A 19,647-nucleotide genomic window follows, 5' to 3' on the forward strand; every position below is an offset into this window, starting at 1 on the left:
AAGCGTCTTTATTTTAAAGTGAACAAGAACAGTTCGGTCCGCGTTCACAGAGAGGCGGAGAGACCTCGAGAGAGTCCAAAACAAGTCCGCAAGGAAAACTAATAGTCAAGCCACAGAAGTCAGGGTTTGGCGATGAGGCCGAAAACACTCCGCCGCTGGCAGACGGGAGTTCTGTCCTTAAATCTAACGGGAGATTGAAGAGAGACCGCAGGTGCGTGTGTCTGCGGGGCCAGCTGTGGCTGATGAGCGGCTCCTCCACGCCCCCTGCAGGTAGACACCAGCAACAACGGTCCCAGAAACTGGGAACCCAACAAACGAGTTTTTAAAAGTATTCCTTTCAGACTAAGCAGGAAGACTGAAGACCGACAAGGTGAGTAAACGAAGAGCATTATTGAAAAGAATTGACAGTTGTGTTTGGAGATAAAATCAAGATTTGAATCAACTAGACGTTATATTTAGTTTTAGCACAAAACATCATTATACATTATAAATGAATCGGTCTTATTTAACTTTCTTATAGTCTGGCTTTAGTTATAGTTGAATAGTCTTTCTAAGTGAAGTTTAGTTTATGTTTCTGCTCTTTGCTACTGATCCTAAAAGAACTTTAAACCCTCCCAGAATGCTTTAATGGTAGTAATATATACGCCATAAAGCTGTTGATTAGGTTTTAAAAGTGAAAGTATTCTCTTCAGACGAAGCAGGAAGAGCGACATTTTTGTGACAGGTGAAAAGCTCTGAGAGTTATTAGAGTTGTTCAACAGTCCAGGTTACAGCTGGATATTTTGTTATTACCTGTCAAACAACATCTAATTGTGTGCAAATTAACATCTCTCAGCTGGACCAATTTAAGACAATAAACTTTCAAAATAACTAAATAAATAAATCCACACAGGATCACAGGACACCAACAGGATTTTTGGTTCATGTTGCAGGTTTTCTCACAGTGGTTTATTGTTCTATGTTGTGGAACCACTGTGAAAGAAATGCAGGAGTGGGTGTCATTTCTTTCATCTATTTTAAATAGAGCAGTGATCTTGGAGAACTTGGATTCTAGAAATAATTGAAGAGGGGAACAAAGGAGGGAAGTTAAAAAGTCCTGACTAGTATGTTTATGTAGCACCAAATAATTTATTGGCTGAGCTGAAGACAGTCCTTTCACCATGTTGGCCTGTGGAAAACCAGTGTTGTCGGGCCGATGGACCAGCGTCCCCGTCGTTGCCGGACCACCGTTGGCCACCAGTTGGGTTTTGGGATCAAAGTGGGGGCGTTTCCTGTATCCGGTTCTCCTCACGGATCCATGACTACAACATGTTGCTGCAAGTGCAGAGACGTTTGCTCTGGAAAGAACTTTAGAGCACATTCAGTGCTGCAGGATGAGGGGCTGGAAAAGGTGCCAGTTCTTTTCTCACTGCAGGGAACAGTTAAAAAAAGCAGCTTAAACTCTGAAAACATGAAAATTATACAGAGACATCATTGATTTATTGATTCAGTTGTTAGCCAGAATGTATTAGAAATGTTCCTGTTTGATAAAAATGCAGTGAATTGGGATTATTTAACTACAACCTCTACAGATTATTTACTTCATCACAGTCTCATGATATTTCTGATGTTTCCTCAGGATGGACGAGGACAGAGCAGAGTCCACAGTGCCCAGCTGTGAGTCCCTGAAGAGTGACCGGTCCATAGGTAGAATAATAGGCTTCAGAAGTTCAGAGAAAATGTAAGAAAACTAAAGCGTGATGATGTGTTTGTGTGCCAGCTGTTAGTCACATTAACAGCAGCAGGTTGTGAGTTTATTATTGGAGATGTTTAACACTTAAACCTCAGACAGTCATATAGTTACAGACTTAATGTGAATATTGTTGATTAGAAACAAGAATCATGTTTAAAACTGAAAGATGAATTCAGACATAAATGCTGGAACAATATTGAGTCTTGATCAGGTTCTTTCATCCTATAAATCAAAGGACTAATAGAGATGTGTTTCATAGTGAGAGGGGGGAGCACATCCTATCAAACTGGGACCAGTCAGCTCCACCAGGAGAGTCCTCTTGTTCACAATCTGGAAGCAGATCTGGAGATGCTGAAATGAAGCCCAAACAAAGTAAAACTGTTCAATATAAAATTGAACTTGTGATGTCATGAATTTGTAGTTGTGTTGATGATTTATTATAGATGGAAATCATTGGTTTACTTATGTTCAGGAAGTGATCTGCAGGAGGTGATAGAAGGTCATAAGATCAGTCTGAAGAGAAGATGTGAACATGTGACTGAAGGAACTAATGAAGCAGGAAGTGGAACCCTGCTGAACAAGATCTACACTGAGCTCTACATCACTGAGGGACAAAGTGAGGAGGTGGACACACAACATGAGGTGAGACAGCTTGAGAGAATCTCCAAGAAGAACATCCAGGACACTCCAATCAAGTGCCAGGACATCTTCAAAGTCTTATCTGAGCAACAGAGACACATCAGAGTGGTTCTGACCAACGGTGTCGCCGGCGTTGGAAAAACCTTCTCAGTGCAGAAGTTCAGTCTGGACTGGGCAGAAGGTTTGGAGAACCAAGACATCAGTCTGGTGCTTCCACTCTCATGGAGGGAGCTGAACTTGATCAGAGATGAGCAGCACAGTCTTCTCTCACTGCTTCATGTTTTCCATCCAACATTACAGAAGATCAGAGCAGAAGATCTGACTGTCTGGAAACTTCTGTTCATCTTTGATGGCCTGGATGAAAGCAGATTTTCACTGGGTTTCAACAAGCATCGGCTCATCTCTGATGTCACACAAGTATCGTCAGTTGAGGTGCTCCTGGTGAACCTCATCCAGGGGAACCTGCTTCCCTCAGCTCTCATCTGGATCACCTCCAGACCTGCAGCAGCCTATCAGATTCCTCCCTCGTGTGTTGGCAGGATCACAGAAGTACGAGGCTTCACTGACTCCCAGAAGGAGGAGTACTTCAGGAGGAGGTTCAGTGATGAAGATCTGTCCAAGAGAATCATCTCACACATCAAGGCCTCCAGGAGCCTCCACATCATGTGTCTGATCCCAGTTTTCTGCTGGATCACTGCTATAGTTCTGGAGGACATGATGACCAGAGACCAGAGAGGAGAGCTGCCCAAAACCCTGACTGACCTCTACTCACACTTCCTGAGGGTTCAGATAAAGAGGAAGAAGCAGAAGTATGGAGGAAAGCAGAGACCAGAGGAACTGACTGAGGCTGATAAAGAACTCCTTCTGAAGTTGGGTCGGCTGGCGTTTAAACATCTGAAGAAAGGAAACATCATGTTCTACTCAAAAGACCTGAAGCGATGTGGACTGGACGTCTCCGAGGTGTCGGTGTACTCAGGAGTTTGTACAGAGATCTTCAAAAGAGAGAGTGTGATCTTCCAGAAATCAGTCTACTGCTTTGTTCATCTGAGCATTCAGGAGTTTCTGGCTGCCGTCTACATGTTCCACTGTTACACCAGGAAAGACACAGCGGTTATAAATCAGTTCCTAAAATATTCTAAATCAAACCCCTTTTTCCGGTTTGCTGGGTTGTTAAATAACGATCCAGTCATATCTCTAGATGACTTCCTCATGAGAGCACTAATGAAATCTCTTGAAAGTGAAAATGGCCACCTGGACTTGTTTGTTCGCTTCCTTCATGGTCTCTCTCTGGAGTCCAATCAGAGGATCTTGGGTGGACTGTTGGATCAGATGGAGAACCACCCAGAAACCATCCAGAAGGTCCTCAACAACCTGAAGGAGGTGAACAGTGATGAAATCTCCCCAGACAGAAGCATCAACATCTTCCACTGTCTGATGGAGATGAAGGATCAGTCAGTCCATCAGGAGATCCAAGAGTTCCTGAAGTCAGAGAAGAAATCAGAGAGGGAACTGTCAGTGTTCCACTGTTCAGCTCTGGCCTACCTGCTGCAGATGTCAGAGGAGGTTCTGGATGAGCTGGACCTGCAGCAGTACAACACCTCAGTGGAGGGACGACGTCGCCTGATTCCAGCTGTGAGGAACTGCAGGAAGGCCGTGTAAGTAAAGATTTTTGGGGCCGGACATCGGCGTTTAAATCAAGCGAGTCGATCATGTCAGGTAGCAATACCCCCTCCAGTGGTCATTCCTTCAATTCTTTATCTCCATTGCAGCGTCCATAAATTAAAACAAAAAACAATTCATTCAGAAATGTTCAACACTGGCTGGATATAAGTTCAAAGTTCAATCCAGACAAACCAACATAAGGCAGGAATAATAGGAGCCACAAGTTAACTGACTATCATGAAATTACTGTCATGTAATTAAATAACTTTTGTTTGTTTGTATACATCGTATTCAAACGACAGAAAAACACATTTTAACTAATGACACGTGACTATTTTGCTTCATTTGTTCAACGTAAAAACAGCCGGCCTCGTTGGTTTAAATGGGTGTTTTACGTCTTTGTGGCGGTTCCGTTTGGAGCCTTTATGTGACCCACAAAGTTGTTTGACCCTTTCCACACCCGTTAGGTGGCAACTTCATCACCAGCAAAAAAAGGTGCAGTGAAAATGATTTGAAGGAAAACAGGCAGATGTAACAGAAGCTGAGGGCAATCGATGCAACCAGAGACTCTGATGTCATCGATCGGATCGCTGAATTAAGACTTGACGCACGATCGTACAAATTGGATGAAATGCAAAATATCCAAAGAGCTGATAAATAGATAAAAAGATTCACGTTTCTTTAAACCATTTGCTACAATCATTTTAAATATTGAGTAATTATGAGCTGTTCTAAAATAAGACAAATGTTAAGAATAATTCAGTTGCATTTCAGATCTGATGGTCGTTCAAACTGTTGCTCTACGGTGTTGAATTTAGCTTTTCCAGGAAATGAGCTACATTTGTGTTGAGGTAGATTCTCAGATAAGTTGATTAGAAATCCCAAAGTTTGACTCACTATTTTTGTTTCATACACAACAGACTGTCTGATAGTTTTCTTTCAAAGAGTCATTGGGAAGTTGTGGCCTCAGCAATGACGTCAAACCCTTCTCATCTACGGGAGCTGAGCTTAAGCAAGAACAAAAGCCTGGCAGATGCCGTAAAGTTACTGTCTTCTGCAATGATGCATCCAAACTGCAGACTGGAGACGCTCAGGTCAGGAGGCCTCTGTTGGTCTTTTCTAAATTTCTTTACATTTTCTGCTTTTCTCTTCACTTTCAGATTTAGAAATGTGTTTTTATTTGCCCCATTTATTGGTTTTCCAGGCTGTGGTGCTGCAGGTTATCAGAGATCAGCTGTGACTCTCTGGCCTCGGCGCTGAGGTCCAATCCCTCCCATCTGAGGGTTCTGGAGCTGACTGAGACCAAGCTGAAGGATCCAGGAGTGAAGCTGCTCTGTGGTTTTCTCCAGGATCCTCTCTGTGAGCTGGAGACTCTCAGGTCAGCTTTCTTTTATCTTCGACATAACAACTAAACAATAAAAGGCTTCAAGATAAACTCCATTGACTTTTGGAGAAGAGAAGTGTAGTATGAATTTAAATGAGCCATTGAAAGTCAATTTTATAGATACTTTTTAACTATGTTGTTGCTGTAATATCCCAGTTTATCAGTGGGGGGGGCAGAGCTCTCCTGACTCCAAGGGCCCTGATTAAATAATGAAATAAAATGAAATAATGATTTTGAGCAAGTGTAATATGACTTTTCCTCCAATAAGAGATCATTTCTTGCCATGATTCCTTATCCAGACTGAGTGGCTGCAGTTTATCAGAGATCAGCTGTGACTCTCTGACCTCGGCGCTGAGGTCCAATCCCTCCCATCTGAGGGTTCTGGAGCTGAGCTACAACCAGCTAAAGGATCCAGCAGTGAAGCAGCTCTGTGGTTTTCTCCAGGATCCTCTCTGTAAGCTGGAGACTCTCAGGTATGCAGTAAATTAAATACTGAAATGAAAAAGACTGAAAGCTGATCTGGTTTATGGTGGCAGAAGGAACTGCCGGCTTTTATGAACCAACACTAAATGATTACTGTATGTGCAAGAACTGTAAAATGGCATCTTTTATCTGTCATTCAGATTAAAGTACTGCAGGTTATCAGAGATCAGCTGTGACTCTCTGGCCTCGGCGCTGAGGTCCAATCCCTCCCATCTGAGGGTTCTGGAGCTGAGTGGGAACCAGCTGAAGGATCCAGGAGTGAAGCTGCTCTGTGGTTTTCTCCAGGATCCTCTCTGTAAGCTGGAGACTCTCAGGTCAGTCAGAGATGATCCAGTACTTTCCCAGGTGTAACTAGTTAGACAATAACTGTTTACATGTTTGATCTTTGTTATAAACGTAGTGTTACAGTTCTCGGAAAAAAGACCACACAGGATAGATTTGCAGTATTAAATTGGTTGTGGAAATCTGCCCCATGTGAGGATGGTCATCAATGACTAGAAAGGAAGTATCAGTTGTAGATTTGTCTTGTTTTATTTTAGGCTGGCCACAAAACCGCCCAAACATTCAGACAAATCAAAAATGGTTCTTCCTGTCTTTTAAAGATCAGAAGGAAAACTAGACAACCCCAAAAGAAAGCTGCTGCAGTGTGCCATGCCCCTTCTCTACTGAGAAATCCCATCCAAAAAAGAGAAAAGTCCAAGTGTGAAGTGAGCACCCTGTTAAACCTTGGTACCGAAAGCCTGCAATCGTTCTCATCTTAGGTGGCTTCATTCCAGCCAGAAGCCCAAACCTGCCTCCCTCTTAAAGGGGCAGCAGGTCAGTCCAACCACAGAAACCAATGTTTGCTGGCAGCATTGAGCTTGCAGTGGGGCAATCAAACACACTGTGGGGTGGCTCTCTTTCCTTTTCTCACCTGGAGAACAAGTGACACCAGCTGTCAATCATTGCTGGAGAACTGTGCAGTCAGGGGAACTCTGCGTCCAGACTATAGCCACCCTTCCAGCATCCAGCAGTGTCTAAAACCTTTGATTTGGTTTCACCAGAGAGTGGAGGGATTGCAGGGTCGCTGCAGCATCGCCCACAAGCTATCAGGAGTGGGTCGCTTTGTCCCAACTCCTGACAAGAGTTGAGTGCTATTGAGAAATGTGGTCTCACAAACTTGGAAGGTATTTTGACCTACACACTTTACATACGGTGTAGATCTTGTCCAACCGCCCTGAAAGAACCCAAAATATGAACATACGGCAGATAAGCCGGTGCAGGACCAGAGGTTTGTTGCTTGTAAGCTGTGTTTTGCTCTGGTACATGTTGATTTTTATTTGTCTTCTCTCAAAATAATTGTTATTTTAGACTAAGTGGCTGCAGTTTATCCAAGACCAGCTGTGATTCTGTGGCCTCAGCTCTGAAGTCCAACCTCTCCCATCTGAGGGTTCTGGACCTGAGCTTCAACACGTTGCAGGATTCAGGAGTGAAGCGGCTCTGTTCTGGACTGGAGAGTCCAAACTGTAAACTGGAGAGGCTCAGGTCAGTCTTCATTTTTCTACCTATATACCAGCTGCTAAGATGGTGAAGTGAGGCTGTTCTCAATACTGCTGTGATGCACCACATTAAAAAAATTCCTTGTAATATCGTGAATTCAGGTCTGACCCAACTAAAAACTAACGTAGGTTTAGTACTGACGCAGATAACATGCAGACCTGCACCGTATAACCTTATCCTGCATTTTTTAGATTGATTGACTGCAGGTTATCAAAGATCAGCTGTGACTCTCTGGCCTCGGCGCTGAGGTCCAATCCCTCCCATCTCAGAGAACTGGACCTGAGTCAGAACCAGCTGCAGGATTCAGGAGTGAAGCTGCTGTCTGATCTCGTAGAGAATCCACACTATGGGCTGGAGACATTGAGACAGTAGCTGGTTGAAGCCAGTCAACTCCCGCTCATCTGCTGCATCACTCACTGACCACTGGTGAAGAGCATCTGTGGAAACATCTGCCGTCTACTCCGTCCATAGATGAAAAATTCAGTTTTTAAAAAGCGGTGTTGGACTTTCAGGAGATCAGTCGATGGTCGACAAAGCAGAAGCAGCTTCGCCTTGAAGTTAAAATAGTTCCTGGTATCATCGGTGTTGTGTGTATATTTAATAACACAATCTCAAGTTGTTTATTTTAAATAAAAGAACACCGTGAGGTCACCTGATAACAAACCAACCTAATTGGGGACTATATTTTTTTTGCAAGAACTTTGGCTCTTCAGAAATTTCTATGTTGGCTTCCACAGATTGTGCATCCACTAGAAACTCAGTGTTTTTGAGGAACTACCAGGAGTGGCTGGAGTGGAGGCCAATGACGCTATAGCTACATATAGCTACATATAGATCACTGCTATCCTCAACCCAAAAGACCACCAGTTGGCGCAGCAATACTAAAGATAGGAGGTTGTTGTTGTTGCACGGACGCGGAGTGATATCCCGCACAAACGTGCCCTATGTTCTATATACCGTATTTTCACGACCATAGGGCGCACCGTATTAAAAGGTGCAGCCTCAGTTACGGGTGCTATTTCTGTATTTAAAACATACATCAGGCGCACCGGATTATAGGGCGCGGGCATGGTAAAACATACCGGTACGATAGCTTACAACATGCATGCTAGCGTGTATTTAGCAATGTATGTAGCAATTTAGCAATTTTGCGAAAGCCGGCAAGTCAAAAAGCATTTACAGATTTTGTCTGTGTAGATTCTCAATGATCCAGGCCATAGTTATCCAAGGTAGTTTTCTGTGTCAACTGGACGGTTTTTAATTCTCTTTTGAAGATGTTTCACCTTCTATCGAGAAGGCTTCTTCAGTTCTGAAGGCGCACCGCAGTATCAGGGGCCCCGTCCAGGTTGGAGAAGATTTAAGACTTAAGTGCGCCATGTGCAACTGTCCAGTCAGCTGTTGAGTGTCGGGTACTGAATTCACTCTTGACCAGGTAGGACATAATTAACACAGTGACGTGGGGAGGGGAGGCACTAAAAAGGAAAAAAGTGTCCAAAAATAAACATTAATATTTTCCACTGATTGGAGTCTGACTACACATTTCTGCCATTTTATTAAGTCAAAATTGTTTTTTCGATCAAATCCGGGGCAGAAACCCCGGGTGAGGCAGGGGAGAATTGGGCCTCACGTCTGACTGCACGATCCAATACAACTGGGTTGCATGACGTGTGCCATATTGCTAATATGAACTTTACAGAAATGGTGGTTATACACCATGACTTTCTGCAGTCTGTGTAATGTCTTTTATGCACGTGTGAGAGAACTATTCCTGCTGACCGCCCAATAAAGTGCAGAGGAAAGTCAGCAGGTGAGGCAGGCAGTTGTCGTCGAAATCCTCAGAAGTGTACTCAGACAGGCGCACGAACAAAGTTCACCACAAGTTGAGACCAGACTTCGAAGACTTTTCCCCTGGCCAGGGGGGAGTGGCGCTCCGATCAGACACGAACTCTGCCGCGTCGTCCCGGAGACTCTCCTCCTCCTCCCCAGCGATGTCTCTTTTATTAAAACAGGCATGATTACACAGCAGGAGGCGTATCTTCGTTACACAGACGGCATCAGCTACATTTCTCACACAGGCAGGGGAACGTTCATGCTCGCCGAGTCACATTGCTCATGTTTTGACCATATTGGAGCGGTTCTCAGCCTACGCACAGGTGCACGGGCCTGAGGACCCTAACCTAAGCAGATATCACACATTATTGTTTGGTCCTCCTTCTTACTAACACGCTCACATACAGATCCGTTCCCACAATCCACTTTCCCACATTTTAATCCTTCTCGTATTACCTACGAAACTACTCTACTTTTATTAAAATAGCAATAACATAAAATGCAATTCGCGATATTTCACAGCACAGTACTCTGCCTCACCTCAAGGGGGCGCACGCAGGCTGGCAGGTGCTTTCTCGCTGGTGCTTTAATAGGCAAACTTTATTAAAATTTATTGAAGCACCAGAATTTGTTTGAAAAATAACAGAAATTGTTACTGTTGGTCAAAATTAAATTTGTGCTGCACACATCTCTGCACTTTAATTTGTTTACAGTATAAATGAATTTCTTAAAACACAAGATGGGGCTCTATCCATAGCTATAAAAGAAAGTTCCTTATAGGACAAATATGGTCCTGTGTATATGTTTGTGTTGGTTTGTGAGTGTAATTGAAAGAGGAATGCTGATGGGATATGAAGCATTATCAGGAGTTGTATGCTGTTGGAAAAATGGTGAAATAAGATGCTTTTTTCAGTTCTTAAATCGTAAATCTGACTCTTGAGGAGTTTGTGGGAAAAGGATCTTTTGATGTGTTTCAATGACCAATATTGTTTGTGTATTTGGTGTCATATTTTACAAATGTTCAGTTACGTTCTGTGAACGCTGGTGCTGAAGTCATTATTTTTTTCAATGAAAATATTTAATATGTAGAAAATACAGACAATGAGGATGCGTCTAAATATCATAATAATCATAAAAAAAGGAGAAAAATACCTTAGATAATCGAAAAATATATTAAAATGATAATGGTGTATATAATGAATGCTGGACTTTTACTCCTCCCTCAAAGAGGAGAACTTTCCACACCTGCTCAGAAGATTCTCGTCCTCTTTGGGTCTAACTACGTATGTATGTGAATGGACATTCTGAGTGATGAAGTCCAACAGATCCAAACACAGGTGATCCATCACTGATGACCACCTCTCAGCTGTCCTTCAGTCACCTCAGACATTCAGCCAGCTTTTAATACCTTTGTTCAAGCCCAGAACGCACTGGATTATTCCCACTGAAGATGGAAAAGCAGGTGGAAAACATGAGTTATTGTTAATTGTACTGGTGTGTGACTATAGCGCATTACTGGACCACTATAAACTTGTTGTTTGTTGTTTTTCTTTCTTTGTGGAGATTAACACCTTAAAAATAAATTGCATTGGTTCAGCAATTGATTTTATTTTCTTATTTGACCTATACAACACAATTTCACAAAGCTAAACATACATTTTTACAGAATAGTTTTATCCTTCCGATTAACCAGCACCAGCTATTCAAACTATATAATGTAGTGCGTTTTAAAATGTAAAAAGCTGAGAAGAATTAAGTTTTGGATGTTGTTGGTGTGGCCCTCTGACACAATTCAGGTTTCTCATGATCGACTTGAACCAATCAACCTCATGGCTGCACACTGACCTCTGACCCCACTGACGCTCTCCTCTCTTATATTGATAGCTTATTATAATTAACACGATTTAAATGATGTCTGCCTTGTCTCTCCTCTACCTGTCCTCCCCCTTCTCCTCCTCTCTCCCTACCCAGCCCCCCCATCAGTAGGAGGGTCCCCCCCATATGAGCCTGGTCCTGCTCAAGGTTTCTTCCTGTTAAAGGGGAGATTTTCCTGTTGATTGTTAGGGATCAGGCCCTGGGATTCTGCATAGCACCAAGTTTGACTAAACAGACATTACAAATAAAGATGATTTAATTTGATTTAAAAATAAAAGAACTGCACCTGAAAATGAAGTAGAAGCAATAAAAACCCAACACCAGCGAAGCTTTTGAAGAATCTCAGATATTGATGAAAAATTCTGGAAATCATGATGGAGAGATATTTTTCTCATGGCTCAAATTCCACAGCTATTAAGTGATTAAATGGATTTAATGGTGATATTTTGGAGTCCACAATTTCAGGTGAAGTTACACTGGTGAACAATTTGAAAATATCCTGTTGAGGGTTTTTTTTAATTTAAAATTATTCTGATTAAAAATAAATTGGCACGCTGATTCCAAAATTACAGTCATTTCCCCCCCAGCCCGTCAAGTTTTGAAAGCTTCTCCTCCAGATCAGCACATTTCCCCAATGAGCTGGAGTCAGACTGGCCAGCTGATGACAACTGGATCAGCTCCGTTGGTGCAGCCACAATTAAGAGGTGTGTGCAGCCCCCAAAAGGTCAGTACTGTCAATATCCTATAGGGGACACTTTGAACCAGAGGGGATCCTATAGATCAAAAAGTTGACACAGTTTGATTCCGCACCCAAAAACGAACATCTGTCAGACGAACTCCAATTGTTTCCCAGTATTTCAGTTAAAACGTGGACCAAATTGTTCTGAAGAGAGGCGCTTGTGCTGAAGATGACGCGATCAAACCACAAACACGTGACGTGTAGAGGAAGAAGAAGGGAAAGTGAAAGTTCTCAACTTCGGGCTCCAGCTTGACTGACCGAGCCCTGATGGAAAACCTCTAATATTCAGGTAGCACTTTGTTCTTTCACTGCTGTCGTCTCGAATCAATGTTCCGCTGCGAGATGCGGCTTAATAACCTGCGTGTTCGCAATGAGCGTGCGCGTATTTCGGACGCACATTGCGGCTGGTCGACGGGAATGTTGTGACGGATGATCAAACTTTGTACCGTGTTTCCTCTAACTGCGTTTTCCGCTAACCCTGACCCAAAATCTTAGAAGTTGAGGAAGCACATTTTAATACTCACAATAAGTCGACAATATTATTTGCAGTTAGTGGAAAAATCCACCGAAAGAGGGACACAAACGCGAAAGTTTTAGCCTCCTCTCTTTGTCCCTCCACCAGGGGGACAATCAATCCTTTATTTTAAAAAGGAGAGTATGTAAAGAGGTAGAGATCAAGGCATTCCATTTTATTGTTTTAACAACTGGTTCTTTGTGGAATATGAATTTGTTATTATGGATTTATGAAATTTGTTCTGTTTTGAATGAAGCAGTCGATAAAACGAAACGAAACCTAAACCCATTGTGTTTTCATATTTTTGGTCCTGTACATGTGGTCAGATAAAATTAGTCTGAGCAGAATTGGGTGTTTTTTTGCCCTTTGCTGTGTGTAATCTATTCACAACCTCCAGTCACTGTTAGTGTGCAAATGAGCCAAGACGAAGCTCAACAATGTAGCGTCAGATTTCCGCGTGGATCTTGGAGAGGTCAAGAAAAATATAAAAATGCCTCCAAAATGATGGCACCAGGCGCAGGTGTAATGTGGAAAATTGGTCTGTGATGAGTGGCTTTGTCAGCAATTCCATGCCAGAGAAGCATGTTGGGTTGCTTGACTTCTGTTGGGTTGTGTCAACTTGATGCATCACTTCTGAGATATTGACACACCTTTTTCCTGAGGCTGGCTCCAATGCTGCCAACACACCTGGCCATGGATATGGTGGGACTTCTGTGATGAGTGGGGTCAGAGGTGGTGGACAAGCTCTGCTCCAAAACAAGCTTGCTAGATATGTTTGGTATCTCCTCCGCCACAACCACCAGCTGCAACTAGTAGCTGTGCACGCCATGCAGAGTTTTGACCTCTAGGTCAGGCTACAATTGTTTTTCCAGCACCATCATGTGTTGGTGAGAAACATGATGCACCTGATCAAAAAAAGCTGCTTGTAATCTGACAGACGAGCCATGATGAGATGTCAAGGTGCGTTGTTGAAAATTAAGATCCTCTTCTTGGAATCCTGTCTGAGATGACAGAAGATGATGCTGCATTTGACCCACTTTGATGATGTGATGACGTATTTCTGTTTAGTTTGAATGCATTCTCATCTTATTTGTTGAATTTAATGTTGAGAACCATAACCAGATAAAAAATTCTTTAATTTGTATTTGTGTGCGTCCGTCTAATGCCACCGCACCTTTTGAAACACCCCAGGAGAAACATTTTTTCCACAACTATTTTATATTTAACATGGTGTAAACTTTTAAGATGTCCCAAAACTTTTTTCCAATATATATGTGGCATGTATGATGTACAGGGTTACATCATATAATAGATTTTGATGTGAATGAGCCGACAATACGTCATTGGACAGACCTCTGCTTGTCTTCATGCTGAAAATCGTGTTCTTTAATCTTATTTTCTGTGTCAGCAGACTGTTCCTGCTAACCATTTAGACTCACATTTAAAAATGAGCGAATGTCTGATGGAAGAGGAAAAGAGAGCAAAGTCCGTAGTGTCCAGCTGTGTGATGAGCGACAGGTCCAAAGAGCACCCTGAAAACTTCAGTATTGGACCTCAAGGCTCACCTTTAAAGTAAGGTTTTCTGAACCACATAACTCTGCCTTCGAACATTTCACAACCATACAAAACATCATTTTGTAGGTATTAGCCTCTACTATCGTGAAAAATGAAATTCATCAGGTCCTTAAAATGAAACGGTGCACCACATGTCAGGCGTTCGCTCCCATTAACTCCCATGTTAATTTTAGTGTGCTAAATCTTTTAAAACTGAAAATTGCTTCCGTTTTTAACTGGTCATTTCTCCTACATGGGTTAACATCATCTCACAAAAATTCATAGGCATATATTTTAAAGTTTCCCAACAATATCCATCATTGCAGAGTGCTACAGCTCTCCATTTAGATACGGATGGGTAAGACATGGCAGGTCTGTGCAGCTTGTTCTGCCACACTGTTCCACCACATGTCATGAAAATTCATTAAAAAGTCTATTTATAGGCTCCTGGTTCTAATAAACCCATAGACAACAATATCAGTCATTTCTAAATGGTTGAAATAAGCTTTTGAATACGCGTGACCTCTGTGCTATTTAATGATCAGTTTCAGAGACCAGACTACTGTATTTGGAGCATAAATGTAGAACTTTTGTTCTATTGTATGAGTTTATGTTCCTGATTTGGCACTTTTATTTTTAACATAAATTCACAATGAAGAAAAGCCACTAAACACTTAGGTCAAATACACTTTTCTCCAACTAAACGAGCTTGTTAGAACGTAAATAACTTTATATTTTTTGCTCAGTGTTCATTCAATCTTCAACTGTCAGAGCAAACTGAAAGTAGAAGTGAACGCAGCCTTTCTTAGGCGTTGCTAACGCCCAGTAGACATGTATAACCACTATTCCCATTTTTGACAGGTATCATAAACGGTCTGCTTCCATTGGAGATTCCTCCTGTCCCGAGGGTGAAAAGAAACGGAGAACTGAACTGCAGACCGCCGACCTTAACAACAGCGTCTCACGTAAGCTCGTACATTTGTATTTCTAGATACTTTTGGGTCGGAATAAAGGAACAACTTGTGTATTTACAATGTGCAAGAGAAGATCCAGAGAGCTCTTTGGTTCCACTGGAACCAAACCCTCTTAAGACCTTCCTAAATGCTTAGACAGTATTTAGCAGCATTTAGTCATTTAGTTCTGGAAAGTGTTAAAGAGTTGAAGGCAGGTGACCTTTACAGGACAATGGGTCTGCTGAGTATGATGTGTTTGGAGAAGGTTTGATGTGTTTTTCTAAATATCATCCAGCTTTTACCAGCTGTTTAGTCCAAGCAAACTCTTGGAAGACATGGAACATGACAGAATATTTTCCAGTTGAGGACATCTGTGTTACTGCTGTAGATGACAATTGTAAAATGATTTAAAAGATTGTTTATTTTAGAGGTGGTGAACTGCAGGAGGTGATAGAAGGCCATAAGATCAGTCTGAAGAGAAGATGTGAAGATGTGACTGAAGGAACTCATGAAGCAGGAAGTGGAACCCTGCTGAACACGATCTACACTGAGCTCTACATCACTGAGGGACAAAGTGAGGAGGTGGACACACAACATGAGGTGAGACAGCTTGAGAGAACCTCCAAGAAGAACATCCAGGACACTCCAATCAAGTGCCAGGACATCTTCAAAGTCTTATCTGAGCAGCAGAGACACATCAGAGTGGTTCTGACCAACGGTGTCGCCGGCGTTGGAAAAACCTTCTCAGTGCAGAAGTTCAGTCTGGACTGGGCAGAAGGTTTGGAGAACCAAGACATCAGTCTGGTGCTTCCGCTCTCATGCAGGGAGCTGAACTTGATCAGAGATGAGCAGCACAGTCTTCTCTCACTGCTTCATGTTTTCCATCCAACATTACAGAAGATCAGAGCAGAAGATCTGACTGTCTGGAAACTTCTGTTCATCTTTGATGGCCTGGATGAAAGCAGGTTTTCACTGGGTTTCAACAAGCATCAGGTCATCTCTGATGTCACACAAGTATCGTCAGTTGGCGTGCTCCTGGTGAACCTGATCCAGGGGAACCTGCTTCCCTCAGCTCTCATCTGGATCACCTCCAGACCTGCAGCAGCCTATCAGATTCCTCCCTCGTGTGTTGACAGGATCACAGAAGTACGAGGTTTCACTGACTCCCAGAAGGAGGAGTACTTCAGGAGGAGGTTCAGTGATGAAGATCTGTCCAAGAGAATCATCTCACACATCAAGGCCTCCAGGAGCCTCCACATCATGTGTCTGATCCCAGTTTTCTGCTGGATCACTGCTATAGTTCTGGAGGACATGATGACCAGAGACCAGAGAGGAGAGCTGCCCAAAACCCTGACTGACCTCTACTCACACTTCCTGATGGTTCAGATAAAGAGGAAGAAGCAGAAGTATGGAGGAAAGCAGAGACCAGAGGAACTGACTGAGGCTGATAAAGAACTCCTTCTGAAGTTGGGTCGGCTGGCGTTTGAACATCTGGAGAAAGGAAACATCATGTTCTACTCAGAAGACCTGGAGCGATGTGGACTGGATGTCTCCGAAGTGTTGGTGTACTCAGGAGTTTGTACAGAGATCTTCAAAAGAGAGAGTGTGATCTTCCAGAAATCAGTCTACTGCTTTGTTCATCTGAGCATTCAGGAGTTTCTGGCTGCCGTCTACATGTTCCACCGTTACACCAGGAAAGACACAGTGGTTATAAATCAGTTCCTAAAATATTCGAAACCAAACAACTTTTCCAGGATTACATGGTTGTTGACAAATTACGATCCAGTCACATCTCTTGATGACTTCCTCATGAGAGCACTAATGGAATCTCTTGAAAGTAAAAATGGCCACCTGGACTTGTTTGTTCGCTTCCTTCATGGTCTCTCTCTGGAGTCCAATCAGAGGATCTTGGGTGGACTGTTGGATCAGACGGAGAACCATCCAAAAACCATCCAGAAGGTCCTCAACAACCTGAAGGAGGTGAACAGTGATGAAATCTCCCCAGACAGAAGCATCAACATCTTCCACTGTCTGACGGAGATGAAGGATCAGTCAGTCCATCAGGAGATCCAAGAGTTCCTGAAGTCAGAGAAGAAATCAGAGAGGAGACTGTCAGTGCTCCACTGTTCAGCTCTGGCCTACCTGCTGCAGATGTCAGAGGAGGTTCTGGATGAGCTGAACCTGCAGCAGTACAACACCTCAGATGAGGGACGACGTCGCCTGATTCCAGCTGTGAGGAACTGCAGGAAGGCCGTGTAAGTAAAGATTTTTGGGGCCGGACATCGGCGTTTAAATCAACCGAGTCGATCATGTCAGGTAGCAATACCCCCTCCAGTGGTCATTCCTTCAATTCTTTGTTTCCATTGCAGCGTCCATAAATTAAAAAAGATAAACAATTCATTCAGAAATGTTCAACACTGGCTGGATATAAGTTCAAAGTTCAATCCAGACAAACCAACATAAGGCAGGAATAATAGGAGCCACAAGTTAACTTACTATCATGAAATTACTGTCATGTAATTAAATAACTTTTGTTTGTTTGTATACATCGTATTCAAACGACAGAAAAACACATTTTAACTAATGACACGTGACTATTTTGCTTCATTTGTTCAACGTAAAAACAGCCGGCCTCGTTGGTTTAAATGGGTGTTTTAGGTCTTTGTGGCGGTTACGTTTGGAGCCTTTATGTGACCCACAAAGTTGTTTGACCCTTTCCATGCCCGTTAGGTGGCAACTTCATCACTAGCTAAAAAAGTTGCAGTGAAAATGATTTGAAGGAAAACAGGCAGATGTAACAGAAGCTGAGGGCAATCGATGCAACCAGAGACTCTGATGTCATCGATCGGATCGCTGAATTAAGACTTGACGCACGATCGTACAAATTGTATGAAATGCAAAATATCCAAAGAGCTGATAGACAGATAAAAAGATGCACGTTTCTTTAAACCATTTTCTATAATCATTTTAAATATTGAGTAATTATGAGCTGTTCTAAAATAAGACAAATATTAAGAATAATTCAGTTGCATTTCAGATCTGATGGTCGTTCAAACTGTTGCTCTACGGTGTTGAATTTAGCTTTTCCAGGAAATGAGCTACATTTGTGTTGAGGTAGATTCTCAGATAAGTTGATTAGAAATCCCAAAGTTTGACTCACTATTTTGTTTCATACACAACAGACTGTCTGATAGTTTTCTTTCAAAGAGTCATTGGGAAGTTGTGGCCTCAGCAATGACGTCAAACCCTTCTCATCTACGGGAGCTGAGCTTAAGCTGGACCCAAAGCCTGACAGATGCCGCAGTAAAGTTACTGTCTTCTGCAATGATGCATCCAAACTGCAGACTGGAGACGCTCAGGTCAGGAGGCCTCTGTTGGTCTTTCCTAAATTTCTTTACATTTTCTGCTTTTCTCTTCACTTTCAGATTTAGAAATGTGTTTTTATTTGCCCCATTGATTGGTTTTCCAGGTTGAGCAGCTGCAGTTTATCAGAGATCAGCTGTGACTCTCTGGCCTCGGCGCTGAGGTCCAATCCCTCCCATCTGAGAGAACTGGACCTGAGTAGGAACCAGCTGAAGGATCCAGCAGTAAAGCAGCTCTGTGGTTTTCTGCAGGATCCTCTCTGTAAGCTGGAGACTCTCAGGTCAGCTTTCTTTTATCTTCGACATAACAACTAAACAATAAAAGGCTTCAAGATAAACTCCATTGACTTTTGGAGAAGAGAAGTGTAGTATGAATTTAAATGAGCCATTGAAAGTCAATTTTATAGATACTTAGTAATTAAGTAATTAATCTAAAACGGCGGAAAGTGATGCATACACCCCCAATTTTTTTAGTTAGTATCAATATTTATAAAAGAAAATCGATACCAAATGAGTAGCTTGTGAGTATCGATATATCGATACCACGGGATCGATCCGCCCATCCTTACTGGGAACCCAACAAACGAGTTGACAAGTACAGTATTCCTTTCAGACTAAGCAGGGAGACAGAAGACCGACAAGGTGAGTAAACGAAGAGCATTATTGAAAAGAATTGACATTTGTGTTTGGAGATAAAATCAAGATTTGAATCAACTAGACGTTATATTTAGTTTTAGCACAAAACATCATTATACATTATAAATGAATCGGTCTTATTTAACTTTCTTATAGTCTGGCTTTAGTTATAGTTGAATAGTCTTTCTAAGTGAAGTTTAGTTTATGTTTCTGCTCTTTGCTACTGATCCTAAAAGAACTTTAAACCCTCCCAGAATGCTTTAATGGTAGTAATATATACGACATAAAGCTGTTGATTAGGTTTTAAAAGTGAAAGTGAAAGTATTCTCTTCAGACAGGTGAAAAGCTCTGAGAGTTATTAGAGTTGTTCAACAGTCCAGGTTACAGCTGGATATTTTGTTATTACCTGTCAAACAACATCTAATCGTGTGCAAATTAACATCTCTCAGCTGGACCAATTTAAGACAATAAACTTTCAAAATAACTAAATAAATAAATCCACACAGGATCACACAGGATGTGTGCCAGGATGTGTGATCCTGTGTGCCAACAGGATGTTTGGTTAATGTTGCAGGTTTTCTCACAGTGGTTTATTGTTCTATGTTGTGGAACCACTGTGAAAGAAATGCAGGAGTGGTGTCATTTCTTTCATCTATTTTAAATAGAGCAGTGATCTTTGAGAACTTGGATTCTAGAAATAATTGAAGAGGGGAACAAATGAGGGAAGTTAAAAAGTCCTGACTAG

At 42.2% G+C, this 19,647-nt stretch overlaps 1 protein-coding gene across 17 annotated transcripts in view; it reads left to right on the forward strand.

Moving 5' to 3' along the window:
- Positions 1–69: 69 nt before the first annotated feature.
- The window catches only part of LOC130520782 (NACHT, LRR and PYD domains-containing protein 14-like), a 28,758-nt gene continuing 9,180 nt past the window's right edge, over positions 70–19,647 (forward strand). For 2 of the 17 annotated variants that reach the window (XM_057024502.1, XM_057024511.1), the window contains exons 1-8: positions 81–370; positions 1,619–1,720; positions 1,992–2,104; positions 2,205–4,026; positions 4,954–5,127; positions 5,238–5,411; positions 5,717–5,890; positions 6,041–6,214. In XM_057024502.1, the coding sequence (XP_056880482.1) occupies positions 1,620–1,720; positions 1,992–2,104; positions 2,205–4,026; positions 4,954–5,127; positions 5,238–5,411; positions 5,717–5,890; positions 6,041–6,214 (2,732 nt within the window). In that variant the 5' untranslated portion in view covers positions 81–370; position 1,619. Of the gene's footprint in view, positions 371–1,618; positions 1,721–1,991; positions 2,105–2,204; positions 4,027–4,953; positions 5,128–5,237; positions 5,412–5,716; positions 5,891–6,040; positions 6,215–7,250; positions 7,425–7,630; positions 10,870–15,334; positions 17,160–19,647 lie in introns of those variants that run through there. The other 15 variants (XM_057024498.1, XM_057024499.1, XM_057024513.1 and 12 more) reach the window with 13 other exon arrangements.

Source organism: Takifugu flavidus, unplaced genomic scaffold, assembly GCF_003711565.1.
Source record: "Takifugu flavidus isolate HTHZ2018 unplaced genomic scaffold, ASM371156v2 ctg526, whole genome shotgun sequence".
Taxonomy (NCBI): domain Eukaryota; kingdom Metazoa; phylum Chordata; class Actinopteri; order Tetraodontiformes; family Tetraodontidae; genus Takifugu; species Takifugu flavidus.